The 21,078-nt window shown below is 50.3% G+C and overlaps 2 protein-coding genes across 6 annotated transcripts in view; one reads left to right on the top strand and one right to left on the bottom strand.

The window, feature by feature from the left end:
* The window catches only part of Unkl (unk like zinc finger), a 41,668-nt gene extending 28,248 nt beyond the window's left edge, over positions 1-13,420 (top strand). For 2 of the 4 annotated variants that reach the window (XM_041676007.1, XM_041676009.1), the window contains exons 10-15: positions 1,201-1,378; positions 7,669-7,752; positions 8,330-8,557; positions 9,283-9,485; positions 9,611-9,865; positions 10,731-13,420. In XM_041676007.1, coding sequence (XP_041531941.1) covers positions 1,201-1,378; positions 7,669-7,752; positions 8,330-8,557; positions 9,283-9,485; positions 9,611-9,865; positions 10,731-10,886 — 1,104 coding nt within the window. In that variant the 3' untranslated portion in view covers positions 10,887-13,420. Of the gene's footprint in view, positions 1-1,200; positions 1,379-3,733; positions 3,943-7,668; positions 7,753-8,329; positions 8,558-9,282; positions 9,486-9,610; positions 9,866-10,730 lie in introns of those variants that run through there. The other 2 variants (XM_041676010.1, XM_041676008.1) reach the window with 2 other exon arrangements.
* On the bottom strand, positions 13,398-21,041 carry Gnptg (N-acetylglucosamine-1-phosphate transferase subunit gamma). 2 transcript variants are annotated; one of them, XM_041676011.1, is made up of 11 exons: positions 20,955-21,041; positions 20,815-20,872; positions 20,676-20,743; positions 14,869-14,923; positions 14,718-14,801; positions 14,546-14,639; positions 14,355-14,469; positions 14,189-14,271; positions 13,987-14,118; positions 13,816-13,897; positions 13,398-13,728 (listed from the first exon to the last, which is right to left on the bottom strand). In XM_041676011.1, exons 1-11 carry the CDS (start codon positions 21,004-21,006, stop codon positions 13,628-13,630), a joined length of 924 nt encoding a protein of 307 aa, XP_041531945.1. In that variant the 5' UTR covers positions 21,007-21,041; the 3' UTR covers positions 13,398-13,627. The 2 variants fall into 2 exon arrangements, with proteins under 2 accessions (XP_041531945.1, XP_041531946.1); XM_041676012.1 differs by having other exon boundaries at positions 13,398-13,725.
* Positions 21,042-21,078: the final 37 nt, after the last annotated feature.

Below are 21,078 nucleotides of genomic sequence, written 5' to 3'. Positions count from 1 at the left end.
CAAGGCTGTTGTATGTGAACCAGGTACCAGGGTCCTGGCGTGCCCCAGACTGCCAGCAGGAGAGCCTTTCCTCCTGGTCAGGGAACCCAATGTTGTAATTTAAAAACACGATGAGGAGAAGTCATGCCATGCAGCAAGGCTCACATAGGAGAGGTTTATTGGAAGAGGAGAGAGAAGAGGCAGAGAAGGAGGCAGAGACTGGTCCCTGGGGGCAAGAGAGGTGAAAGAGGGAGAGGTGGGGCAGAGAGAGAGGGGGAAGGAGAAAGAAAGAAGGGGGAGGGGGCAGGCCCAGCTTTTAAAAGGGACCCTAGTGAATGTGCACAGGAGGTACTCTTAGTGGCTGCAGCTAAGGACATACCCTGTCGGGACCCCAAGGGCAGGACAGAACAGATGCCTGAATACTGACAACAGGTGCCTACAGCTTCTGTACCTGGTACCTGTGTGATGGGGTTACCACTAAGCTGTTGATTTCCAGCTGTGATGTTTGATCTTATCATTTATAGAGAACTGGTACCCTTCATGCTGGTAACAGTTTCTTCCTGCCTATGGCCAGTGTCTGTGACTTGCTGATAGAGAACACCTGCCCTCTCTTTGGCCCAGGCACCTCAGCCACTCCTGAGTGTGGGCTCTCTGGCTACCGTTGTGGGACTCATGGGGATGTCTCAGGGAGGTTTGGTGAGGCCCAGGATGCATGGGCTGCTTTTTCTTGATGTGAAGATCCTAGGTTCAGCACATTTGATGAAAGTGTCTATAGTACTGAGACATGCCGAGGGCCCCCAGCTCTGCTGCTTTGTTCCCCGAATCTAGCCTGGGCACCTGTTTGCTATCATATGGCTTGTTTTTAATCTATTACCTATCATTTTTCCTCAGTTTCTCTTTTCTGGCCACTGGGTGGGTAAGAACTGGGGAAGGGTGAGAGGCTCCTGGGATGTTGGGGAGAAGGATCGCCAGGTGCCCAGCCCCTGGCCTGTGACAGGTTTTTGAGTCAACAGACATTTTCCAGATCTGTTTGCCTGAGTGACAGCAAGACAGCCTGTCATGGTCAGTGCATGCTGGCGAACAGTTCCCACCCGTCTGCAGTAGCCTGAGATGTTGCTGTCCTCATGTGCCGCTCTGGATGTGGGTAGTCCATCCGTCTGCAGTGTCTCTGCTGTTGTGCTCCCAGCAGCACCTGCTCATATTGTTTGTGTTTTTGAACAGAACCACCTTGCTGTGTTCTCAGTGGTTCACCCACTGGCCCCCAGCATAAGCTCCAGTGTGGCATCTAGCCTGGCATCCAGTACTGGCTCAGGTAGCTCCTCCCCCACTGCTCTGCCTACCCTCCCTGCCCGTGCCCTCCCACTGGATCCAGCTGGCAACACTGTGGAAGCAGTTCTAGGTAAGTCACAGCACTCTTTCCTCTCAGCTTTTCACACGGTCACTGTGTTACTCGGGACTGCAGGATATGTGGAACCCACGTCACAGAATGCACAAAACACCTAAGAGACATGGCAAGTGGACCCTCTGTCCCAGAGGCCACGGGGAAATGAGGAGGCTGGTGAGAAGTGGAGATGGAAACCATGATGAACTGAAGGTGGGGGATGACAGGGTCGAGAGGAGAGTTGTAGTGGAGCCTGGAGCAAGTAAACAGCTAGCTGTCAGCTTGTGGCCAGCTTCGTGGATATTCTAGTGCCTGGGAGTCACTCACTGCGGGAGCACCAGTGATGTGTCAGGGCCTGAACAGGAGCCAAGAACCTGGGCACAAAGGTCAGGATGAGTTAAGTAAATGGGCTGAGACCAAGAGGAGTGAGTGAGCCTGGCACTCCTGTGTACACAGGTACTTGTGAATCACAGGTAGCATGCTCTGAACTGCTGCATTCCGTGGTCACAGGAGCATGCTCTTGGGCAGCTGCATTCCGTGGTCACAGGCAGCATGCTCTGAGCTGCTGCATTCCATGGTCACAGGCAGCATGCTCTGAGCTGCTGCATCCGTGGTCACCAGGACCTAGTTGGCCCAAGACTGACTTGATTGTGGTTTGGTTTGGTTCAGTTTGGTTTTTCAAGACAGGGTTTCTCTGTGTAGTCAAGGCTGGCCTGGAACTCTTTGTAAACCAGGCGGAAACTCACAGAGATTTGCCTGCTTGTGCCTCTTGATTTCTGGGATTAAAGGCATGCGCCGCTACCACCCAGCTTTTTTTTTTTAAGATGTTATTTGTTTTATATATATATGAATATGAGAATTTGCCTAAATGTATGTCTGCATTGCATGTGTTCATTGCCAGTGGATGTCAGAAGGAGGGAATTGGTGTCCCTGGAAATGGAGTTAGAGACATGGGTGCTGGAAATTGAACCTGGGTCCTCTGGAAGAGTAGCCAGTGCTCTAAACCACTGAGATATCCTTCCAGCCCCTGTATCTTCTCCTGACTATGGGAGATACACAGAAGAACGGCATTTCTGGTGACTCAGAGATGTGGGACTGGAAAGTTAAGCCCTCTGTCTTGAAGCAGATCGTGCTGCCTAGGGATCCAGAGTCAAGTTGTCCATATTGATGTACAAGAACCAAAGTGGCAAGCCCTACCTAGAGGACATAGACATGTGTCACTAACCGTCTCACAAGACAGCACAAGCTCTATCCATGTAGACCTGCTAGAGTCCTGCATCGGATGCAGGTTGGGAATGATGTCACTAGTGCTGACAGAGGAGGCTTCCTTCCACCCTCCTCGGGGGACATTAAAGACGGTCCTGTACTACATGGGGACTGCTCCTCCCACCCTTCTGTGTTTCTAATAGTAAAGAGGGTACACAACAGAAGAATGTTGAGGGGAGTTAGATCCCCATCCCGGAACAAGCAGACTGTGGGCACTTGCTCACCAAGGTGTAAGGTTGACCAGGTGCTACAAACATGGGACGTCTCTCAGGAAGTCCTGAGTTGCCGGGTGTTTCAGGCTGGCAGGTGTCAGCATGTTTGCGGTAGTTCTTCTAGCAATGCTGGCCTCAGCCACAGAGTCAGGAAGTTGCGAAATTCATTTTTAAAATTTCTTTTGTATTGCTGGGAAGGGAATTTTTTTTTTTTTTTGATTTTTCGAGACAGGGTTTCTCCGTAGCTTTTGGTTCCTGTCCTGGAACTAGCTCTTGTAGACCAGGCTGGCCTCGAACTCCCAGAGATCCGCCTGCCTCTGCCTCCCGAGTGCTGGGATTAAAGGCGTGCGCCACCACCGCCCGGCCAGGAGGATCACTTTTGAGGCCCCCCCATACTATATATCAAGACACAAGGAGTCAGTGGGCTGTCTTCCCAGTGATGGGAATTCATGGTTCCTAGGCATAGGGGCAATCCCTGCCTCTACCCAATAGCCAGCCTGACCCACATGCTTCCTCCCCATGGGATTGGCCCTCTTTTTCGGTGTTAAAGGGCTGATGGGGAGGAGGGGTAGACTGGAGGGCACTGTCTTTGTGGGGTTTCCTTCTATTTAAATCAAGTGCAGGGCCTGCACATTTAAGAGATGCGGGGGAGGGAAGTGGGAAGCTAGTTCTGGTAGTCAGTGAACACTCCTCCGCCTCCAGCTCTTGGCCATGGGGGACTGAGCCCATGAGTGCTCCCTCTGCTCGGCACCCTCCCAATTCCTCCATCTCCCCTGCTCCCCCATGGTCCATTCCTGCCCCCCTATTTAGGCCTAAACGGTGCCTTCCCTAGCACGCCTGGTAAGCAGGTGCTGTGGGGGCGTGGCCGGTGCTCGGGGGGCAGGGTGCACAGCGGGAGTGGGCGTGGCCTGCACGCAGGCGTGGCCAGCGGCTGGTGAGGGCGGAGCGCGAACCAGGCAGGTTTGAATCCTCAGTGACGGCAGCCCTGCTGAGGCTGCGGAGGATATGAGTCAGCATTGACAATGGCTACGGCAGATCCCGGCAGGTCTCGCGTCAGCGCGGCACCAAGTTGTGGGTCCTCATTTTCAGCGCTTTGGAACCGAGGTGTGAGTCCCTTTCTCCGGTGCGTGTCCTCCAGGGGACTTCTGTCCTACACTCAAATCCTCCCTGGTGGTGTCCCCCCCCCCCCCCCGCCTTGACTGGCATCTCCCTTGAGATCGTCCTGGTCGGCCAGCGTACCCCCAGGTGAAGAGCCCCTGGTAATTTTCCTTCTGAGTGCACTCCTCCGTCTTGGGGCGCACTCCTTCAGGCCGGTACCTTTCAAAAATGCATGTCCCTCCAGGTGCATGTTTCCCGGAAGCCATGTACCTCTTTTGCAGTGAGATCATGGGACTGCAGAAGGAGGTTAACTTACATGCCTACTCTTACAAACTTGCTTTTCTTGGTGCTGCTTATCCAGGGCCCTATTGCCCTCAAGGTGGCCATCCTGCATCCTGTTCCTAGAGTCCTGGTCAGGTCCCCCCAGTTCCTCCTAACTTTCCCAGTTAAGAGTGGAGGTATGCTGGTGGCTTGGTGCCCCTCTGTTCTCTAGCAGCAGATAGGGAAGACACCATCCTGTCTTGCCCTTAACTCCTTCCTGCAGTCTGTGTGGTTTGTCCCTTCATGTATCCCTGACCCTAGAGGACTATGGCACCTTTTGAATGTGCTGTGTCACATTGGGAACTGGTGATGCCTGGGACACTAGCTGGTGAGGTCCAGGTGGCTTCAGGTCATTTGGTGGAGCCAGTTCTGAGCCAGGCGGTATAGCTTGGCCCTCAAGCACTTATAAAGTTTGTGAAAGGAGGCTCCTCACCTAGATTTCCAAGGTGGTTCTTGAGGTATGATTCAGAAGTCCTGGGTCTGATCATCAGGACCATGAAGGTTAGTGAGATTGGAGACAAAACCTGGTGGACTAGGGTGTAGGGTGGGTTCCTGAACAGCAATCAGAAGAGTTGGGGAGCCCCTGGGCCAGAAATAGGGCTGACAGGGCCCAGAGGCTCCCCAGATATCCCTTTTAACTGAAACCTTGCTGGGCTCCAGTACAGTGGCTCACACCCTGTGCTAGGCTTCTTTTTGGGATTGATTGCAGTATGGTTCTATCCCAGCTTGGCCCCTCTGCTGTGTAGTCAAGGCTGCCACTGCATCTTGGACTCCTGTGCTGAGCCACAGAGAACATGCTCAGATTGAGTAATCCAGGGAAGACAGGTTCCCACTTTCATGCCTTTCTTTGTTTCTTAGTTCTTCAAATTGAGGTTTTGCATTTATTCCAGGGGCACAAGAGCAGTGAAATTGTCCCTCACTTAATTCTCCAGGTTTTAGGTGCAGAGGCTGTCAGTCCAGGCTGTCACCTCCCTGCTCCAGATCAGGTGTAAAGGATGGGGTGGAACCTCTGCACTGGGCACAACAGAGGCAGGAGAGGGCAGGTTGCCGTGTGGATGGATGGGAACATATCCTCAGTCTGCCTACTTCAGCCAGCTCTATCCAGATGTACTGGTTCAGCACACAGGGTTTGGAGGCTGATGAGATCTGGACTAGTGGACTGTGAAGAAGGGTGTGAGGTAGAGAGAGAGCTGTGCTTAGCTTGCTGTCACTGGAGAAGGGACCCTGAAGCATGCCTACTCTTGGGAGATACCTCTTCTCCCCCAAAGACAGAGATGAGACTGGGGGTGGCATGTGGTGCTGGGGGAAGAAAGGGAGCAGGTAGTGTTGTGAGGTATCCACCAGAGAAGAGTTTAAGTCAGTAGAAAGTCCTTTATTTATTTATCTATTTATTTATTTATTTATTTTCTGGAGACAGGGTTTCTCTGTAGCTTTGGAGCCTGCCCTGAAACTCACTCTATACACCAGGCTGGCCTCAAACTTACGTAGTTCTGCCTGCCTCTGCCTCCCGAGTGCTGGGATTAAAGGTGTGCACCACCACTGCCTGGTCAATAGAAAGTCTTTCTTGGCCAGCTGGAACTACACTGGTTGTTCAGGATCCAGTGCAGTCCCGAGCCTTTCTCAGGGTGAGTTTTTGAGCACAAAATATTCATCCTGAGTTGGCACACCTGGGTTGGTTGACACACCTAGGTTACACCTTAGTTTGAAGAACTAAGGAGCAGGAACAGTTAGCCAGAAGCAAAACTATAGAGCCCAGAAAGCAAAGGTAGTACATTTAGGGACTTTGCCAGAACTACAGAAGCAACTCTGATGGGTTAGGTATCTGTTTTCATTTTGCTGCCTACATGCTGAGTTTTAAGCCCTGAATGGTACTGTCACGGTGTCAGCTGTGCTTCTAGAGTTTTATCCTGACCCGCTACAGAGAGGTTTCCTTACAGCCTGTGTGCTGTCACCCTTTTAGAGAGGCCCTTTGTATGCCCAGGCAGTGGTGGCACACACCTTTAATCCTAGTACTTGGGAAGCAGAGGCAGGCAGATCTCTGTGAGTTTGAGACCAGTGTGGTCTATAGAGCGAGTTCCAGGACAGCTAGGCTGCTACACAGAGAAACCCTATCAAAAAAAAGAGGTGGGGAGGCCCTTTATAACCAGCAAGGGAAGACCAGGGCCTTAGGGAAAGTTTATGTGACCAGTTTATGTGACCTGTGGCATCTTTTTATTTGTTTACTTTTGAGACCAGGCTAGTTTTACAGCATAGCCCAGATTGGTCTGGACCTCACAATTCTCTCTGCCTTTGCATCCCAGGCCCTGGGATTGCAGGCATATGCCACCACACCCAGTATATATATTATCTTGAAGTTGAAGTCAGAGTTCTTGGGAACTGGGGGGCCTTAGTCAGCAGTGGGGACAGGACTGAACCACACAGCATAGACTGCACCAATGTACTGGGAGGAGTGGGTGAGAGAGGCAGTAGAGCTAAAGGTTCATTGCTTCTCAGAGAAAGACTTGGAAGAGCAGGACCCTTGGATTGACAGGTGAGCTCAGTGGCTCCTTTAACTTCCTGCATGTTCAGGTTTGACAGTGCCTGTGTTGAGAATGCGACACCACTCACAGGCATACTCCTGCAGCCAGCTCCTGTCTCTCCTCCCTCCCAGGGCTCTGCAGGCTATCCACACAGATTGCTCTCTTCTCCACTACGTGGTCCCTGAATGGCAGCCCTGTTCTGGCTGTGGGGGTGGAGGCATGTCCTAGTCTCAAACTGTGATTCTCCTGCCTTAGCATTTGTAGTACTAGAATTATAGGGTTCTGCCATACCAGCAACCTCTGCCCCTGACAGGGAGGCAGTTTCTGGGGTGAGTGTGGCGGTCCTCAAGGTGTCAGAGTTCATTATCTTAGTGTGTTCAGCCTACACAGCCTCAAAACCATTTGCCTGTTGGAATTACCTCCTGTAAAATTTTTAATAGTTAAATGTAGTTTCTTGGTCAAATTTTAACAAATGGTTAGAAGTAAAAGGAGACACAACTGAGCACATCTGATACATTCCTGTATAATCCCAGCACTTGGGAGGTGGAAGGCAAGAGGATCAGAAGTTCAGGTTGCCCTTGGCTGCATTGAGTTGAGGCCAGTCATGAGCTACATGATATCCAAAAAGCAAAAAAAATGAAACAGCCATACCACAAAGTAGGACGTTTGTGGACCAGAGCTATGTGTCTCACTGCAGCAAGGGCTGTTCAGATGAAATACCCCTCCCTGGCTGTGGAGGAGAAAGCAGCCCTGTTGACCAGTAGAGGCTGGCAGGGGCTGCTTTGCTCTAGCTAGGTGGGTGTTGATGTTATGGGGTCAGGGATTCCTTCTGAGAGATTTTGTGTTTGTGCTGAGTGAGAGGTGAGTGGGTAACACCAGGTTTATCTTGCAGGTTCGGCCTTAGATCTTCACCTTAGTGACATAAATATCGCGTCCTTAGATAAAGACTTGGAAGAGCAGGATCTTGGATTGACAGGTGAGCTCAGTGGCTCCTTTATCTTCGTGCATGCTGCCTGGCTTACTGTAGGGGTTGAGGGGAGCCATCTGCTGGGATCCTCTTCTTGCCTCTGTTACCTGCCTGTGTGACTCGGTTTCCTGCTGCTTCTTCAGTTTACCTCTGTTGTGACAAAGCAGCCCTTTAGACTTGGCTGGGGCCTCTCATGAGGAAACACAAGAAATTATTCTTACAGCTGTATGGCATAGAGAGGTTCCTATTATTACATCACTTTCTTCATCCTGAAAGTTATTTTCTCTGTTTCAAAAAAAGTCTACCCATCTTCGAGCCCTGGTGGCTCTGTGAAGGCCCTGCTAGTGGTCCCGGCAGAGCCAGGAACACTACCAGTGCTGCCCTGAGTTGGCGGCGCCTGACAGCTGCACCCCTGTGGGTGGTATTGCTTGCTGGCCTGGTTCCTCTGGTATCTTCTGAGGTGCCCCGTCCCTAGGTTTCCCTGGTGTCTAGCTGCCTAGTTACTGACCTGAAGGCTTATTGGCAAGTGGCTGTGTGGCAGAAACCCTGCCTGTCCTTGTTCACTCAGCCTCCCTCCTCCCACCAGGTCCCAGGTCGCTGGCAGGCTCAGCACCCGTCACCATTCCGGGCTCCCTGCCCCGCTCGCCATCCTTGCACTCGTCCTCATCCCTGTCCACCTCCCCACTCAGCTCGCTCTCCCAGTCCCTGTCTGGGCCACTCGTCTCCTCGGCTATGACGCCCCCCCAGCAGCCACCACCCCTCCGGTCGGAGCCGGCTACGCTGGGCTCTGCAGCCTCATCTTACAGCTCTTTAGGTGCGTGCCTGGGCGTGGGTCCCTCCCCGCCGGCTCTGGGTCCTGAAACAGGCCATGTCCAATCTAGTCCTGGGTATTTCTGACTGCAGGGCTTCTCACCTCCATAGTTGTGTGTCTTCAGAGACACCATCCCCTGCAGCCTGTGTGGTGTAGATGAGTGGACAGACACGGTAGACATGTCTACCATGGGACAGCTGGTACCCACAGCTGGGCATTCTCACAGTGCTCCAGATCACAGTGTCTCGCTTGCCAGCTCACTCAGGGCTCTGGGTGGGGCATACATGGAGCTATGTTGGGGTCCCCGCAGGCACTGTCTAGGATTCATTGTATGACCCAAGCTATGAGAGGGAACTGATATGTCAGGTCAGCAGGACTCTGTCTTCTGCTGTTCACATCTTCATAACGTTCTACTTAGAAATGTGCCTGTCTCCAGATGTCCATCTTAACAGACAGCTAACATACAGGAGATGACCTCAGAACTAGAGCTCTTCTGAACCTCCAGGGTCTGCTAGAGAATGAGAACTGCTGGGGTTAGGAACTCTGTTTTTTTCTGTTCACACTCTTACCTTCCTGAGCCAACTGTGCCTCATTTAGGGGAGGCAGTCTTGGAGCTGAATCTTCAGCCATCATGAGGGTACCAAGGCCAGGTGAAGGGCAGAACACCTGCAGACACCTCAGGCCTTGGGTGCAGCATGGACTGTATCATCCTTGTCTCCTAAACTCAGGTTTGAACGGCGTCCCTGGGAGCATCTGGGACTTTGTTTCTGGCAGCTTCTCTCCTAGCCCATCCCCCATTCTGAACTCTGGCCCTTCGGCTTCCTCAAGTGCAAGTCCAAACAATGCTGAGCTGGCACGGGTCAGGCGACAGCTAGATGAAGCCAAAAGAAAGATCAGGCAGTGGGAAGAGTCTTGGCAGCAAGTGAAGCAGGTAAGCCTGTGGGAAGAAGGAGCCAGACGTGGGAGGAAAGAGAGGGCATTGGATACATAGGTAGGGCAGCTAAGCCTGAGGAAGGCCAGGCATGGCTGCCTCCTGTATGTTGTCTTGGGTTTTAGGCCTGTGATGCCTGGCAGAGAGAGGCTCAGGAGGCCAAGGAGAGAGCCCGTGTAGCGGACAATGACCGGCAGTTGGCCCTGCAGAAGAAGGAGGAAGTGGAGGCCCAGGTAAAGCAGCTGCAGGAAGAACTAGAGGGCCTGGGTTTGTCCTCACTGCCAGGGCTACGGAGCTTGGGTGACATCAACGACATCCCTCTCCCCAAGCTGCATTCCCTGCAGAACCAGCTGCGCCTGGACCTGGAGGCTGTGGATGGGGTAAGTCCTGCTGGGCAGTTGCTGCCACTTCAGGGGAGGGCAGAGGACTGGCTCCTTGCCTGGACTCTGGTTGGTGCCTTTTGCATGTGTCCTGTTGACTACAGCCAAGGTCCACATACTACATGTACCTTGTCTCCAAGATAGTTTCCTGGGTTCTGGCCACTCTCAGCCATGGGATCCCACTTAGCACCCATTGTGGATACCCAGCTGCCAGCCTTGCCTGTGGCTAGACTGGCTGTGCTTCAGGACCCAGCACTCTGGCGGGGGTGGGGTTTCCCAAGGGAAACTCTTTTCTACTGACTGTTCTCTTGTGGGCCCCTGGCCAAAATGTCCACCCCAAGCCTGACACACCAAGGATTTCTGTGACACTGCTGCTGTAGCTGGTGACCACTGTCCTGGGATACGGTCGTTTGCTTGGCCTTACCCAGTGTGACTCACACCAGCCTGGTGCCTTGACCTGACTAGGGGCAATAAGAGAATGAAGACAAGACAAACTGCAGAAACAACACACACAGAGAGAAGCTAGGCACGGGTAAGCTGTGTATGCTTGCGTGGAGCTGTACCTGCTACCAAAGCAACCTGCAGCTTAGCGTGTGCAGATGAGGCAGCAGGGTAGCTCGTCTAGGTGGGGGAGTCTACGTGAGCAGTCCCAGAGGAGGAAGCTACATGCAGTTGCTCTTTTTTGCACATTCTGGTCAAATGTTTTTAAAACGGTCATACTTGGAGCAGACCTCTGTTGAAAGGCTTTTCCAGTTTCCCATGGGTCTGAGGTATTATCCTTCCCTGATTTGGGCATATCCATGTCAGCTGTACACATTTACTCCTTTGTGGCTCCCCACACTCACCAATCACCTCTTCCCTACAGGTGATCTTCCAGCTTCGTGCCAAACAGTGTGTGGGCTGCCAGGAGAGGGCCCATGGCACTGTCCTCCGGCCCTGCCAGCACCGTGTCTTATGCGAGCTGTGTGCAGCCAGTACCCCTGAGTGCCCCTACTGCAAGGGCCAGCCCCTCCCATGGTGACCAGAGTGAGACCTATTCCTTCCCTGGTGAGCAGTGCAAAGGCCTCAGCATGCCATGTGCCACTTCAGTGTCGAAACTTGCCTCCAGTCCCACCCACGCCAAGATGTGAGTTCATGCCCACTGTCCAACAGCCTCTCATATTACTCTTTCTTCCCTACCATCTCCTACCAACCAACGGTGTCAAGGTATTCTCAGAAAACCTTTGAAGCACCACCACCCGTCCCCTGGGCAGGTGGCATGTTTTTGGTGCCCCTAGTCATGACGCTGCTGTGGCCAGGCCAGTGGGAGGTCAGGCCTTGTCAAAGCACTTTGTAAACCGAGGAATCTAATTAGACATTATAAATTGTATAAGCTGCTTTCTAGGTCCATGTTTTTTAATATGCGATAACATGAAGCTTTATAAGTGTACTGTGAACTTGAAGTTTCCTATCAGTTTGTTGTTAACTCATAGTAATGGTAACTACGTTAGATTTCATATTCTGAAACTATTTAGGAAATGAACATTTATCTAGTAGTGAAGACCTAGGATTTTTACATTTAAAATTAAGTGCAGACAAATAGTATTTATAAGCAGAGAGTGGTTATTGAGAGACACATATACATTTAGATGTTCTTAATTTTATGAAAGGAACTAATTTTCCTAAGCATGTGCAGGTGCACATGTAGATGGAGTTTTATATTCCAGTATCACAGAGTGATATCCAGAGCTCTGTCATGCACTTATGTGATCCGTGGCCACTTCCAAGTGCCTGTGCCTTGCAAAAGAAGTGAAGGAATTGGTTCATTTGGTTTTTTTCTTCTCCCTTGAAAGACAATTTTATGCTAATGAAAAATGCAGCAAAGGAATCAGACATTCAGAGGAGTTCAAGATCTACTCGGAAGGAGCTGTGTTCTGATGTCTTGTCTGTAAATGGCAACGGTGCTTTGTACCCCGAGTTGCCCGGGGCACCCTAGCTTGTGCTGAACAAAGGGGCTGTGAACCTGAGACTTCAGTCTGCTGCCCCTGTGATCACCCTCACTCACTGCTAGCTGATCCAGAGATTCCGGGACAGCTTTAGCAGACATCTGGTACCTGAGCTGTGCATCCAATTATGATCAGAATCCATCCCATGACGAGCAGCCCCAGCTCTGCTGCAGCTCACCCGGCAGCTTCCAAGGAGAAGGCAGCACCCTCACAGCTTGGCCTCAGGCCCATGGCTAAAATCCTGCTGAGAATGTGTCTAGGGTGATGACTTCAGCCTTCTATAGTAAGGACTGGGACTGTTCCTGGAAATCTAGGGAGGAGACATCTGTCCAGGCAACCCCTGCCTTTGGTGGCAGACCTAGGCAGGGCAGGTATCCTACCTGCAGGTTCTGCCCAGGCCTAGAAGTGGTTCTCCTCTCCCATGGCTTTGCCAAAGACTTTTAATAGCATTTTTTAAGTGCAAAGTGACTAGGTAAAACGTTTTTATCAGTGACCAAATTAGAATGTATTTAATATAGTAGGAGATTGAAAAGCATTTTCTAATACAAGACAAACTGGTAGAAAAGCTCTATCATTTTAAAGGAAGTGGATCCTCAACATTCCGCAGCTAGCCCACTACTTAATAAGGTAACTATTGAACTGGTTTTAGTGATACTTCGTTTTTAATTATAGTGGTAATGATTTATTAGCTCAGTACCTAGATCATTTGTATTTCGTGCTACTGTTACCATGGTTTAAGATTTTTTATTTTTATTCATATTTATGCACTTGTTTACCATTATTGGCCTTTGGTCTCTGTGGTAACAGGACAATGTTTGTGATTGGTAGCTCATCTGGACATTCAAGCTGTAACAGTTACAAGCATTAAGCTTTAGATTGTGTGTGTAAGCTACTCTGGCCAACTCCTCCTGGGCTGACATTCCGGGCTGGGGCTGTGGCAGTTATGGGACTGCTGTGTGATGTCTACGGGGTCCCACCCAGTGACAGGAGTTTTCTTGAGCATCTGCTTTTCTGGAATCAGGCTGGGCTCTGAGGACAGGTGTGCAGGGGGAAGACCAAAGAAGGGGCTACTTCTCCCATCCATCCTAGACCTCCTGTGAGCTAAGGCTCCTAGGGTCTATCCTGGGTGGGAAGAGCCAAGGAGGAGAGAGATGTGTTTAAGGCCCACATGTGTGTACTGGAGGTGAAGCTGTGGGTCTAGGAACTGAGGCTCACCATTGTCCTGTTGCCTATTGTCTTTTAACTCTCTAGTGTTAAATATTAACAGTAAATGATGGTGTCAGAGTTTTGTGTACCTGGTTGGCAGACCTTTCCCCAGTGTGGATGCGCATGTGGATTAACTTATGGAAGCCTTTGTGTGCATTTGTTTTCAGAAGTTAGCCGAGAATGTTATGTGAATGGAATCTTCTTAATCCAGAAGGTCATATTTATAATACATACCCATTTACTTAGTGAATTGTTTAAAGTTGTTAACATTTGTTTAAATTTTTTTACTATAGCATTTATGCAATGGTTTACAGAATTCATGGAGTTATTTTTTATCAGTATGAGATTAAAACTTTGAAATTTATTCTGTCTGTGTTTCTGGGCACAACAAAGGTTAGCCAGCAGGTCCCTGTGTCTGTCAGTGACCCTGCCTGACCTAGAAGATGCCAAAAGAAGTCATGTCCCCACCACACCAGTTCTGTGCACCTGCTGAGACCACACCTGTCCTCTCTGAAAGGACATTTGCCACTGAGGGTGTTTGGATGTTTCTTTATCTCTCCTGCCGCCTGGATCACAGGGTGTTCCCACGTAGTCCTGGATCACCCCGCAGCTGCTCTGAGGTAGCACCTGTGGGGACCTGCTGACCCAGGTGCTTAGAGTGGGCGATTTCTGCTAGAACGGGTGGCAAGTGAGACTCTGTCCTCCAACTGCTGCAGGCCCCAGGGTGGCTGGGCAGCTGACCAGGGCAGACAGACTGACCTGTGGGCTGAGTGTGGGAGATTCCATGCTGGTCCAGCAGACTGGTCAGTCTTCGTACCTCCTGTGACAGCTCTGAGTGTGCCTGGACAAGAATACCAACCCAGTCAAACCCTGGTGGGGGGCTACCAGGACTAGGGACCCTGTAACCTTCCCCCTGCCCCTAAACTCTACCTTTCTACAGTTGTCCAGGGTTTCAAGCCCCTGGCCCTTGGAACCTCCTGCCTGCTGGGTGGGATGGGTTTCTCCTGGGACCTTTAAGTAGCCAGCATCTTCAAAAAGCACCCTCAGCAACTTCTCATAGCCCTGAAGGTGGAGGAGGCAGAAGGAGTACCTGGTAGAGCAGGCAAGGGGACACCCCTGAGTGTGCACCCACCTGCAGTGTGATTAGCTCGTCTGCCAGATCCTGTTCCACCTGGTCCCAGCGCTGCTGTAGGGCCTCCGACAGGGTTGGATACACTACAGACCAACAGGAGCCAAACATTGCAGAGCCTCCTACCTACCTTCCTCTTCCCTGGACCCAGCCCTATCCGGAGGCCTACCTAACAAAGAGTGGGGATGGCACACAAGGGGGGTCTCAAATGTCAGCGCATAGACACAGGTGCTTGGCTCAGACACATGGGCCAGTCGGTTGATCTTTCCACAGGTGAGCTCCACCTGGGAAGGAAGAGAGCCTCAGTGGCTGCTGGGGGTGGGGAAGCTCTCTACCACCCACATCTCCTATGGGCCTCACCTTGCTCTGCCTGCTCCGGGAGTGGCAGGAGTCCCCATCAGTCATCCACATGCCCTTGAAGGTATTGTTGGCAATTTCCCATTCATGCCAGATGCTGGGGAAAAAGGGTGGCAAAGCAATGATGTGGGGGCCTCAGGAGCAGACTTAACACTGTTGCCCTAGCTCAGCTTACCCAAGGATACCGCTGTAGGCGTTCCAGCGGAAGGTCTGCTCATGCTGGGTCACGTTGTGGAAAGGGCAGAACTCATACTTGTACCTGGGGACACAGGAGCATGAGGAGCTCTGCAGACCGGACCCACTCCTCCCACTAGCCCGGCACTCACGTCGACTCCACTAGGCTGAAGCATTTGCCAGCAAGTCTGAAGAGATGCAGGGGCCCTGGGGGAGAACACCACGGCAGTTCAACTTAAGCATAAACCTCTGCTACCCCTAGAGCTAGAAGCTAAGGGAGGCAGGGGGCACCAACCATCAAGGCCAGAGAGCACCAAGTTCCTTTCCGCTTGGAATTAGGAATGGTCAGGTGCTGGCTGACCTAATCCCTTGGGACTGATAAATCCATCTCCAGATCACAGAACTGGTTTTCTGTGGCAGGACTCCCATGTCTGTTCCTGTGGAGGGGGGCCCTCAGTTTCTGGAACCTAGACTTGGACCGCAGACCCACTGGCAAAACCAGCCACTAGCCAAGAAAGGTACGGATATGTGTGTGTACACAAGTCTGCATGCTAGTGCGATTTGGGGAAGTTAAGACAGTAGTCACGTGGCATCCTCAGAAAAACAGCACTGACTAGTCCAAAGCTTAGGACCAGTTTGCAAAGATGGACAGAGTATTCTGTTTTTTTCTAAGAACCAATTTTCAACAAAGCCCACAGGCATATAAAGAAACAGGAATACATGTTCCATTCAAAGGAGCATTTTTAAATCCGTAAGATAAACCCTATGTGGTGCCATATACTTTTCATTCCCGTACCCTGGAGGCAGAGGCAGGTGGATCTCTGTGAGTTCAAGGCCAGCCTAGTTTACATTAGTGAGTTTCAGGATAGCCAGGACTCTGTAGAAAGAACCTCACACAATGTTTTTAAAGGTCCATAAGCCAGGGGGCTGGAGAGATGGCTCGAGGTTGTGCTCTTCCAGAAGACCCCAGGTTCAATTCCCAGCACCCACATGGCAGCTCATAGCTATCTGTGGCTCCAGTTCCAGGGAACCCGATACCTTCACACAGACAGACATGCAGGCAAAACACTAATGCTCATAAAATTCTTTTTAAAAATCTATAGGCCAATAGAGAATTCCATGCTCAAGGAAACCATCCTTCACCTATGAGGGGGCTGTGAGACTCAGAAGTAGAGTGTCTGCTTATAGATTTTGGAATTCAGACATTGTTATACATGCTTGTTACATCTTGCTAAATATACTGTTTATCAACATATGATGGCTATCCTTTCTAAAACAAAAACAAAACAAAAACTGCTGCTAGTCTCTGAGCTGGGCATTGTAGTCCATGCCTTTAATCTCAGCTCTCAGGAAGCAGAGGCAAGCAGATTTCTGAGATCCAGGCTAGCAAGAGTGTCAGAATAAAAACAGTCCTGCCACTCTCTGCCTATTGAATGGAGAGTTTAATTCATTTACATCAACAAGTAAGATGACAGATGTGTGTCTTTGAGCTTTTAGTCCATTTCTTCAGTGCTTGCTTTTAAACAGGAGCTGTGTTGTTACCCAGACGGGCCTCAAACTCCTGTGTTACAGTTATCCTCCTGCCTCAGCCTCGAGTACCTAGAACTATGGGTGCATACCACTGTGCCTAATTTCTCCCTCCTACTGGACACGTAACCCAGGGCCCACACATGCTATGCGAAATCTTGTTTGCTTTTGTTGTTTTGTTTTTTGAGACATGGTTTCTCTGTGTAGCTCTGGCTGTCCTGGAACATGCTCTGTAGACCAGGCTGGCTTCGAACTCACAAAGATCCACCTGACTGCCTCCCAAGTGCTGGGATTAAAGGCGTGCCGCCCAGCTGTCTTTTTGTTGTTGTTTTAAGATTTATTTATTCACCAAGTGGTGACGCATATCTTTAACGTAGCACTCAGGAGGCAAAGGCAGGCATGAGTTATAGGACAGTCTGGTCTACAAAGTGAATTCTAGGATAGCCAAGGCTACACAGAAAAACACTACATATATATATATATGTGTATATATATATATATATATAATGTATCAATGTTCTGTTTGTATGTATGTATGTGCACCACATGCAGTGCCTGTGGAGATCAGAAGAGGGTTTCAAGTCCTCTGGAACTAGGAGTTACAGGCAGTTGGGAGTTACCATGTAGGTACTGAGAACTGAACCAGAGTCCTCTGCAAGAGCAGCAAATACTCTTAACCACCGAGCCATCTCTCTAGCCCCTATTCTCTTTCTTAAATACTGCCTTTTTTTTTTTTTTTTGTTACTACACTGAGATTTTCTTTTCCTTTCTGTATTCTTACAAGGCAGGGTTTCTCTGTGTAGCCCTGGCTGTCCTAGAACTCACTCTGTAGACCAGGCTGGCCTCAAACTCGGAGATCCACCTGCCTCTGCCTCCTTAGTGCTGGGATCAAAGGGTGTGCGCCACCACAACTGGCTGAGACTTTTAAATTTTTTAAGCAAATTTTTACATTATTTAATGTGACTACCATGGGGATTTAGAAATTTAAATTGATGTGGGGTTTAATAGCACACACCTTTAATTCCAGCACTCAGGAGACAGAGTAGATCTCTAAGTCTGAGGCCAGTCTGGTTTACAGAGTGAGCTCCAGGCCAGCCAGGACTACATAGTGAGACACTGTCTCAAAAATGGGAAAAAAACAAACAAAAAAACCTCACTTAAGCACAGTCCCACATAGAAAGGATTGCTGTGAAGCTCCCTCGGTCCTGGCTTGTAATTCCTGTTTCTGATTGCACATTCAAACTGGCTGCTCACTGATCCAGATGTCCGGTCAGTTTTCATGCATTCATGCATTGATCTTTTTCATTGCAGCCTTGGCAACCAAAGTGGTAGCATGGGTCTTTCTCATCCCTGTGTCTCCAGCTACCCTATAGGAGATCTTCCTTCCCATCTTCACCCAGCTACTGTGTGGTGTCCTCTCAATTCATGTTGAGTGGTTTGCTCTTTCTGCTAGGGCAGGTCTGTTGATTCTCCTGCATGCTTTGTTATTTAGAAAAAGACCTGCCTTTTTTTTTTTTTTTTTTTTTTTTTTTTTTTTGATTTTCAAGACAGGGTTTCTCCGTAGCTTTTTGTTTCCTGTCCTGGAACTAGCGCTTCTAGACCAGGCTGGCCTCGAACTCACAGAGATCCGCCTGCCTCTGCCTAAGACCTGCCTTTTTGAGGTCCAGCTGAGGGCCCCAAGCATCTGTTCTGGAGTTCAAGTCCTGTGTGGCTTCTCCTAAGAAATGCACCTTAGCTGTGAGGTCAGCCAGGCTGAAGTGAAGGAGTGGAACAGACACACAGGAGACAGGTAAGAACAAAAGTTGGCTCTCTTGAGAAGATCAACAGTCCCGAAACATGAGAAGCTGAGCATGGTGGTTTTACGGCATGAGGAGGCTGTAGCAGGATGGGTGTGGTGGTGCAGACAGTAATTGGAGGGTGTTATTCAGGAAAGTGTTTGCTGTGCAAACTGAGGAACTGAGTGTGGGTCCTCTCTGCACCCACATAAAAAGCTGGATACTGGGGTTGGAGAGATGGCTCAGAGGTTGAGAGCACTGGCTATTGTTCCAGAGGTCCTGAGTTCAATTCCCAGCAACCACATGGTGGCTCACAACCACCTATAATGAGATCCAGCGCCTTCTCTTCTGGTGTGCAGGCATACATGCAGGCAGAATACTTATACATAATAAATAAATCTTATAAAAAAAAAAGCTGGGGGGGCTGGAGAGATGGCTCAGTGGTTAAGATCATTGCCTGCTCTTCCAAAGGTCCTGAGTTCAATTCCCAGCAACCACATGGTGGCTCACAACCATCTGTAAAGAGGTCTGGCGCCCTCTTCTGGCCTTCAGGCATACAGACAGAATATTGTATACATAATAAATAAATAAATTATACATAATAAATAAAAAAAAAGCTGGATACCTATAATCTCAGTGCTGGAGAGGCAGAGACAGGGGCATGTCTCTGGGGCTTGCTGGTCAGCTAGCCTAGCTGAATCCTTGAGCTTTAGATTCAGTGAGAGACCCTGATTCTCGATAGGGTGGAAAGCAATAGAGGAAGACACCCGACTCTGACCTCTGGCCTCCACACGGGCACACACAAATACGTAACATGCAAAGTAAGAACAAGGGGGCTGGAGAGAGAGTTCAGTGGTTATGAGCACTTGTTGCTCTTGTAAAGAATCCAGGTTCAGTTTCTAGCACCCATATGGTGCCTTACAACCGTCTGTAACTCCAGTTCTAGGAGAGCCAATGCCTTCTGACATCTACAGGCATTTCACACAATACAGTACACAGACATACATGCAAGTAAAACATTCATATACATAAAATTGTAAAAGTTTAAGAAAAAATGAATAAATAAAACAGGCAAACCAGTGGCTAATATGACCAGGAAAAGCAAAAACTCAATTAAAACCAGAAGTGAGGCTGGGCATTGTGGTGCACACCTTTAATCCCAGCACTCGGGAGAGGCAGGCGGATCTCTGTGAGTTCGAGGCCAGCCTGGTCTATAAAGTGAGTTCTAGGACAGCCAAAGATACACAGAGAAACCCTGTCTCGAAAACCAAAATGAAAGTTGGGACATTTGCTACCAATTTTACAGAAATAAAAAGGATTGAGTCACTATGAACAATTAATACAACCAAGACGTTGACATAAATGAAACTGACAAATTTCTCCAAACACAGGGTATGCCCACAAGGCATGTGAGTGAGCACACCTGTAAACCTAGGCATTTTAATACAACCTGTCTCCTAGGCTGAATGACTCTCCAACCAAGTAGGTCTCTGTCACCCCTCTCCCCATCTCCTCTTTGTTCTCTTTCCTGCCACGATTGTCGTGGAACTCACCATGTAGCCGAGACCTGGCCATGAACTAATGATCCTCTTCCCTCAGCCTCCCAAGTGCTGAGATTATAGTCTTGGGACAGCCTATGCACACTACCTCTACTCTTCGCTTTTTCTTTCCAATATTACTCTCTACTAAAATGAACATATTTGCAGTACTGGGTTCGTGGCAATGTCTGGCCCCTCCTCCTAGCCAACCAAGGAGCTGCCAGCTAGTTTGAAAGAGCGATGGAGAAATACCCCCATCTTATACCACCTCCTCACACATATGCTCACAGTGTGATGGCAGCAGGCCTTTGGACTCCTGTGTCTATCAGGAATGTCACAAGCCATGTCCTTTTCCCATGAAAAGGATTGTGTTGGCAGCTGAGCCCGACTGGTTCACTGCTGGAGGAGGCTAGTAGGTGCTCCTTGCATTCAGCTTCAGAAGCTCCAGCTTGGGCTACCTCTCCTCCTCCAGGGGATCAATGCTACAAACCAGCATGTCCAGCACACCTCAGATAGCGAGTCATCAAATCCCCAGAGTGCAGCCCTCAGCTAGCCAAGGTCCCTTCATGCTGAGGAGCCATGAGCCTCCTTCAATGGCTATGTCCCACTCTCTGTAGTCCTGGGATCTCAGCTCCCTCCCAGCTTCCCTGGGCAAAGGATTCTGATGTGTGATGCTCTCTCGATTCCCTTAGATCTAGACAGGCTAAACACACCTGGAGTGGACGCTTCACATCCAACACCCTTGCAACTCCTAAACAGTCTGAGCACTTGTGGGAGGCGGAGACTTTAGGATCCCAAGTCGGAGGCCAATTTAAACCTACATATGGGAAACTCCGTCTTACAAACACAGAGGCTAGGGATGTAGCTCAACGCTAGAGAGCTTGCCTAGCCCTAGGTAATCGCCAACAGGGAGATCGAAAGGGGGTTGCAGTTCCAGCATATACTCCCGAGCATTCAAACACTCACATTTTGACAAGCGAATGCATGAACCTCCAGCGAATGCATTATCGGTGTCCTTCATCCGAGGTACCCTATCCTGCCGCCCACACCCCCAGCCGAGGGCTTTCCTCGTCCCTCGGTCAGCACCTCGGTCAGCTCCACGTTCCCTCCCGCGCTCACCAGACACAGGCGAAGGCTCTCTCTTAGGTTGAAGGCGACTCGCCTGGGGCAGGAACGGGTTATTCAGCCTACGGGACAGAAAATGTCAGGGGAGCCCGCCACGTCCGGAACCCAAGCCGCCGGACCGCGAGACACTTACCCGAATGTGTTGGGTTCCTCCACCACCTTCATCTTCCCGGCACGTGCCGGCGCGGGCCCTGCGGAGAGCGAGGCGATGAGCAGGGAGCAGAGGCGGGGGCGACGCCGAAGTGCGGAGGGGATGCGCGCAGAGCCACTGACCGCGTGCCGTGAGCCCCAGCAGCAGCAGGATGCCGGCCAGCCGCACCGCCATCGCTCCCCGGGTCGCACAGTCACGTGAGAGACGGCAGGAACTGCCTGCACTCAAAACCGGAAGCTGCGCGAG

Source organism: Microtus oregoni, unplaced genomic scaffold (genome assembly GCF_018167655.1).
Source record: "Microtus oregoni isolate MIOR12 unplaced genomic scaffold, Mior012 000027F_ref0000203, whole genome shotgun sequence".
NCBI lineage: Eukaryota > Metazoa > Chordata > Mammalia > Rodentia > Cricetidae > Microtus > Microtus oregoni.
This window is presented reverse-complemented; position numbering and strand designations above follow the sequence as displayed.

Coding starts and splice junctions, on each gene's coding strand:
- Gnptg (XM_041676011.1), bottom strand. CDS start 21,006: ATGGCGGTGCGGCTGGCCGGCATCCTGCTGCTGCTGGGGCTCACGGCA. Junction 20,873..20,954: donor GCTGGGGCTCACGGCACGCG/GTCAGTGGCTCT, acceptor CGCTCTCCGCAG/GGCCCGCGCCGGCACGTGCC. Junction 14,119..14,188: donor ACGAGCTAATCACACTGCAG/GTGGGTGCACAC, acceptor CTCCACCTTCAG/GGCTATGAGAAGTTGCTGAG.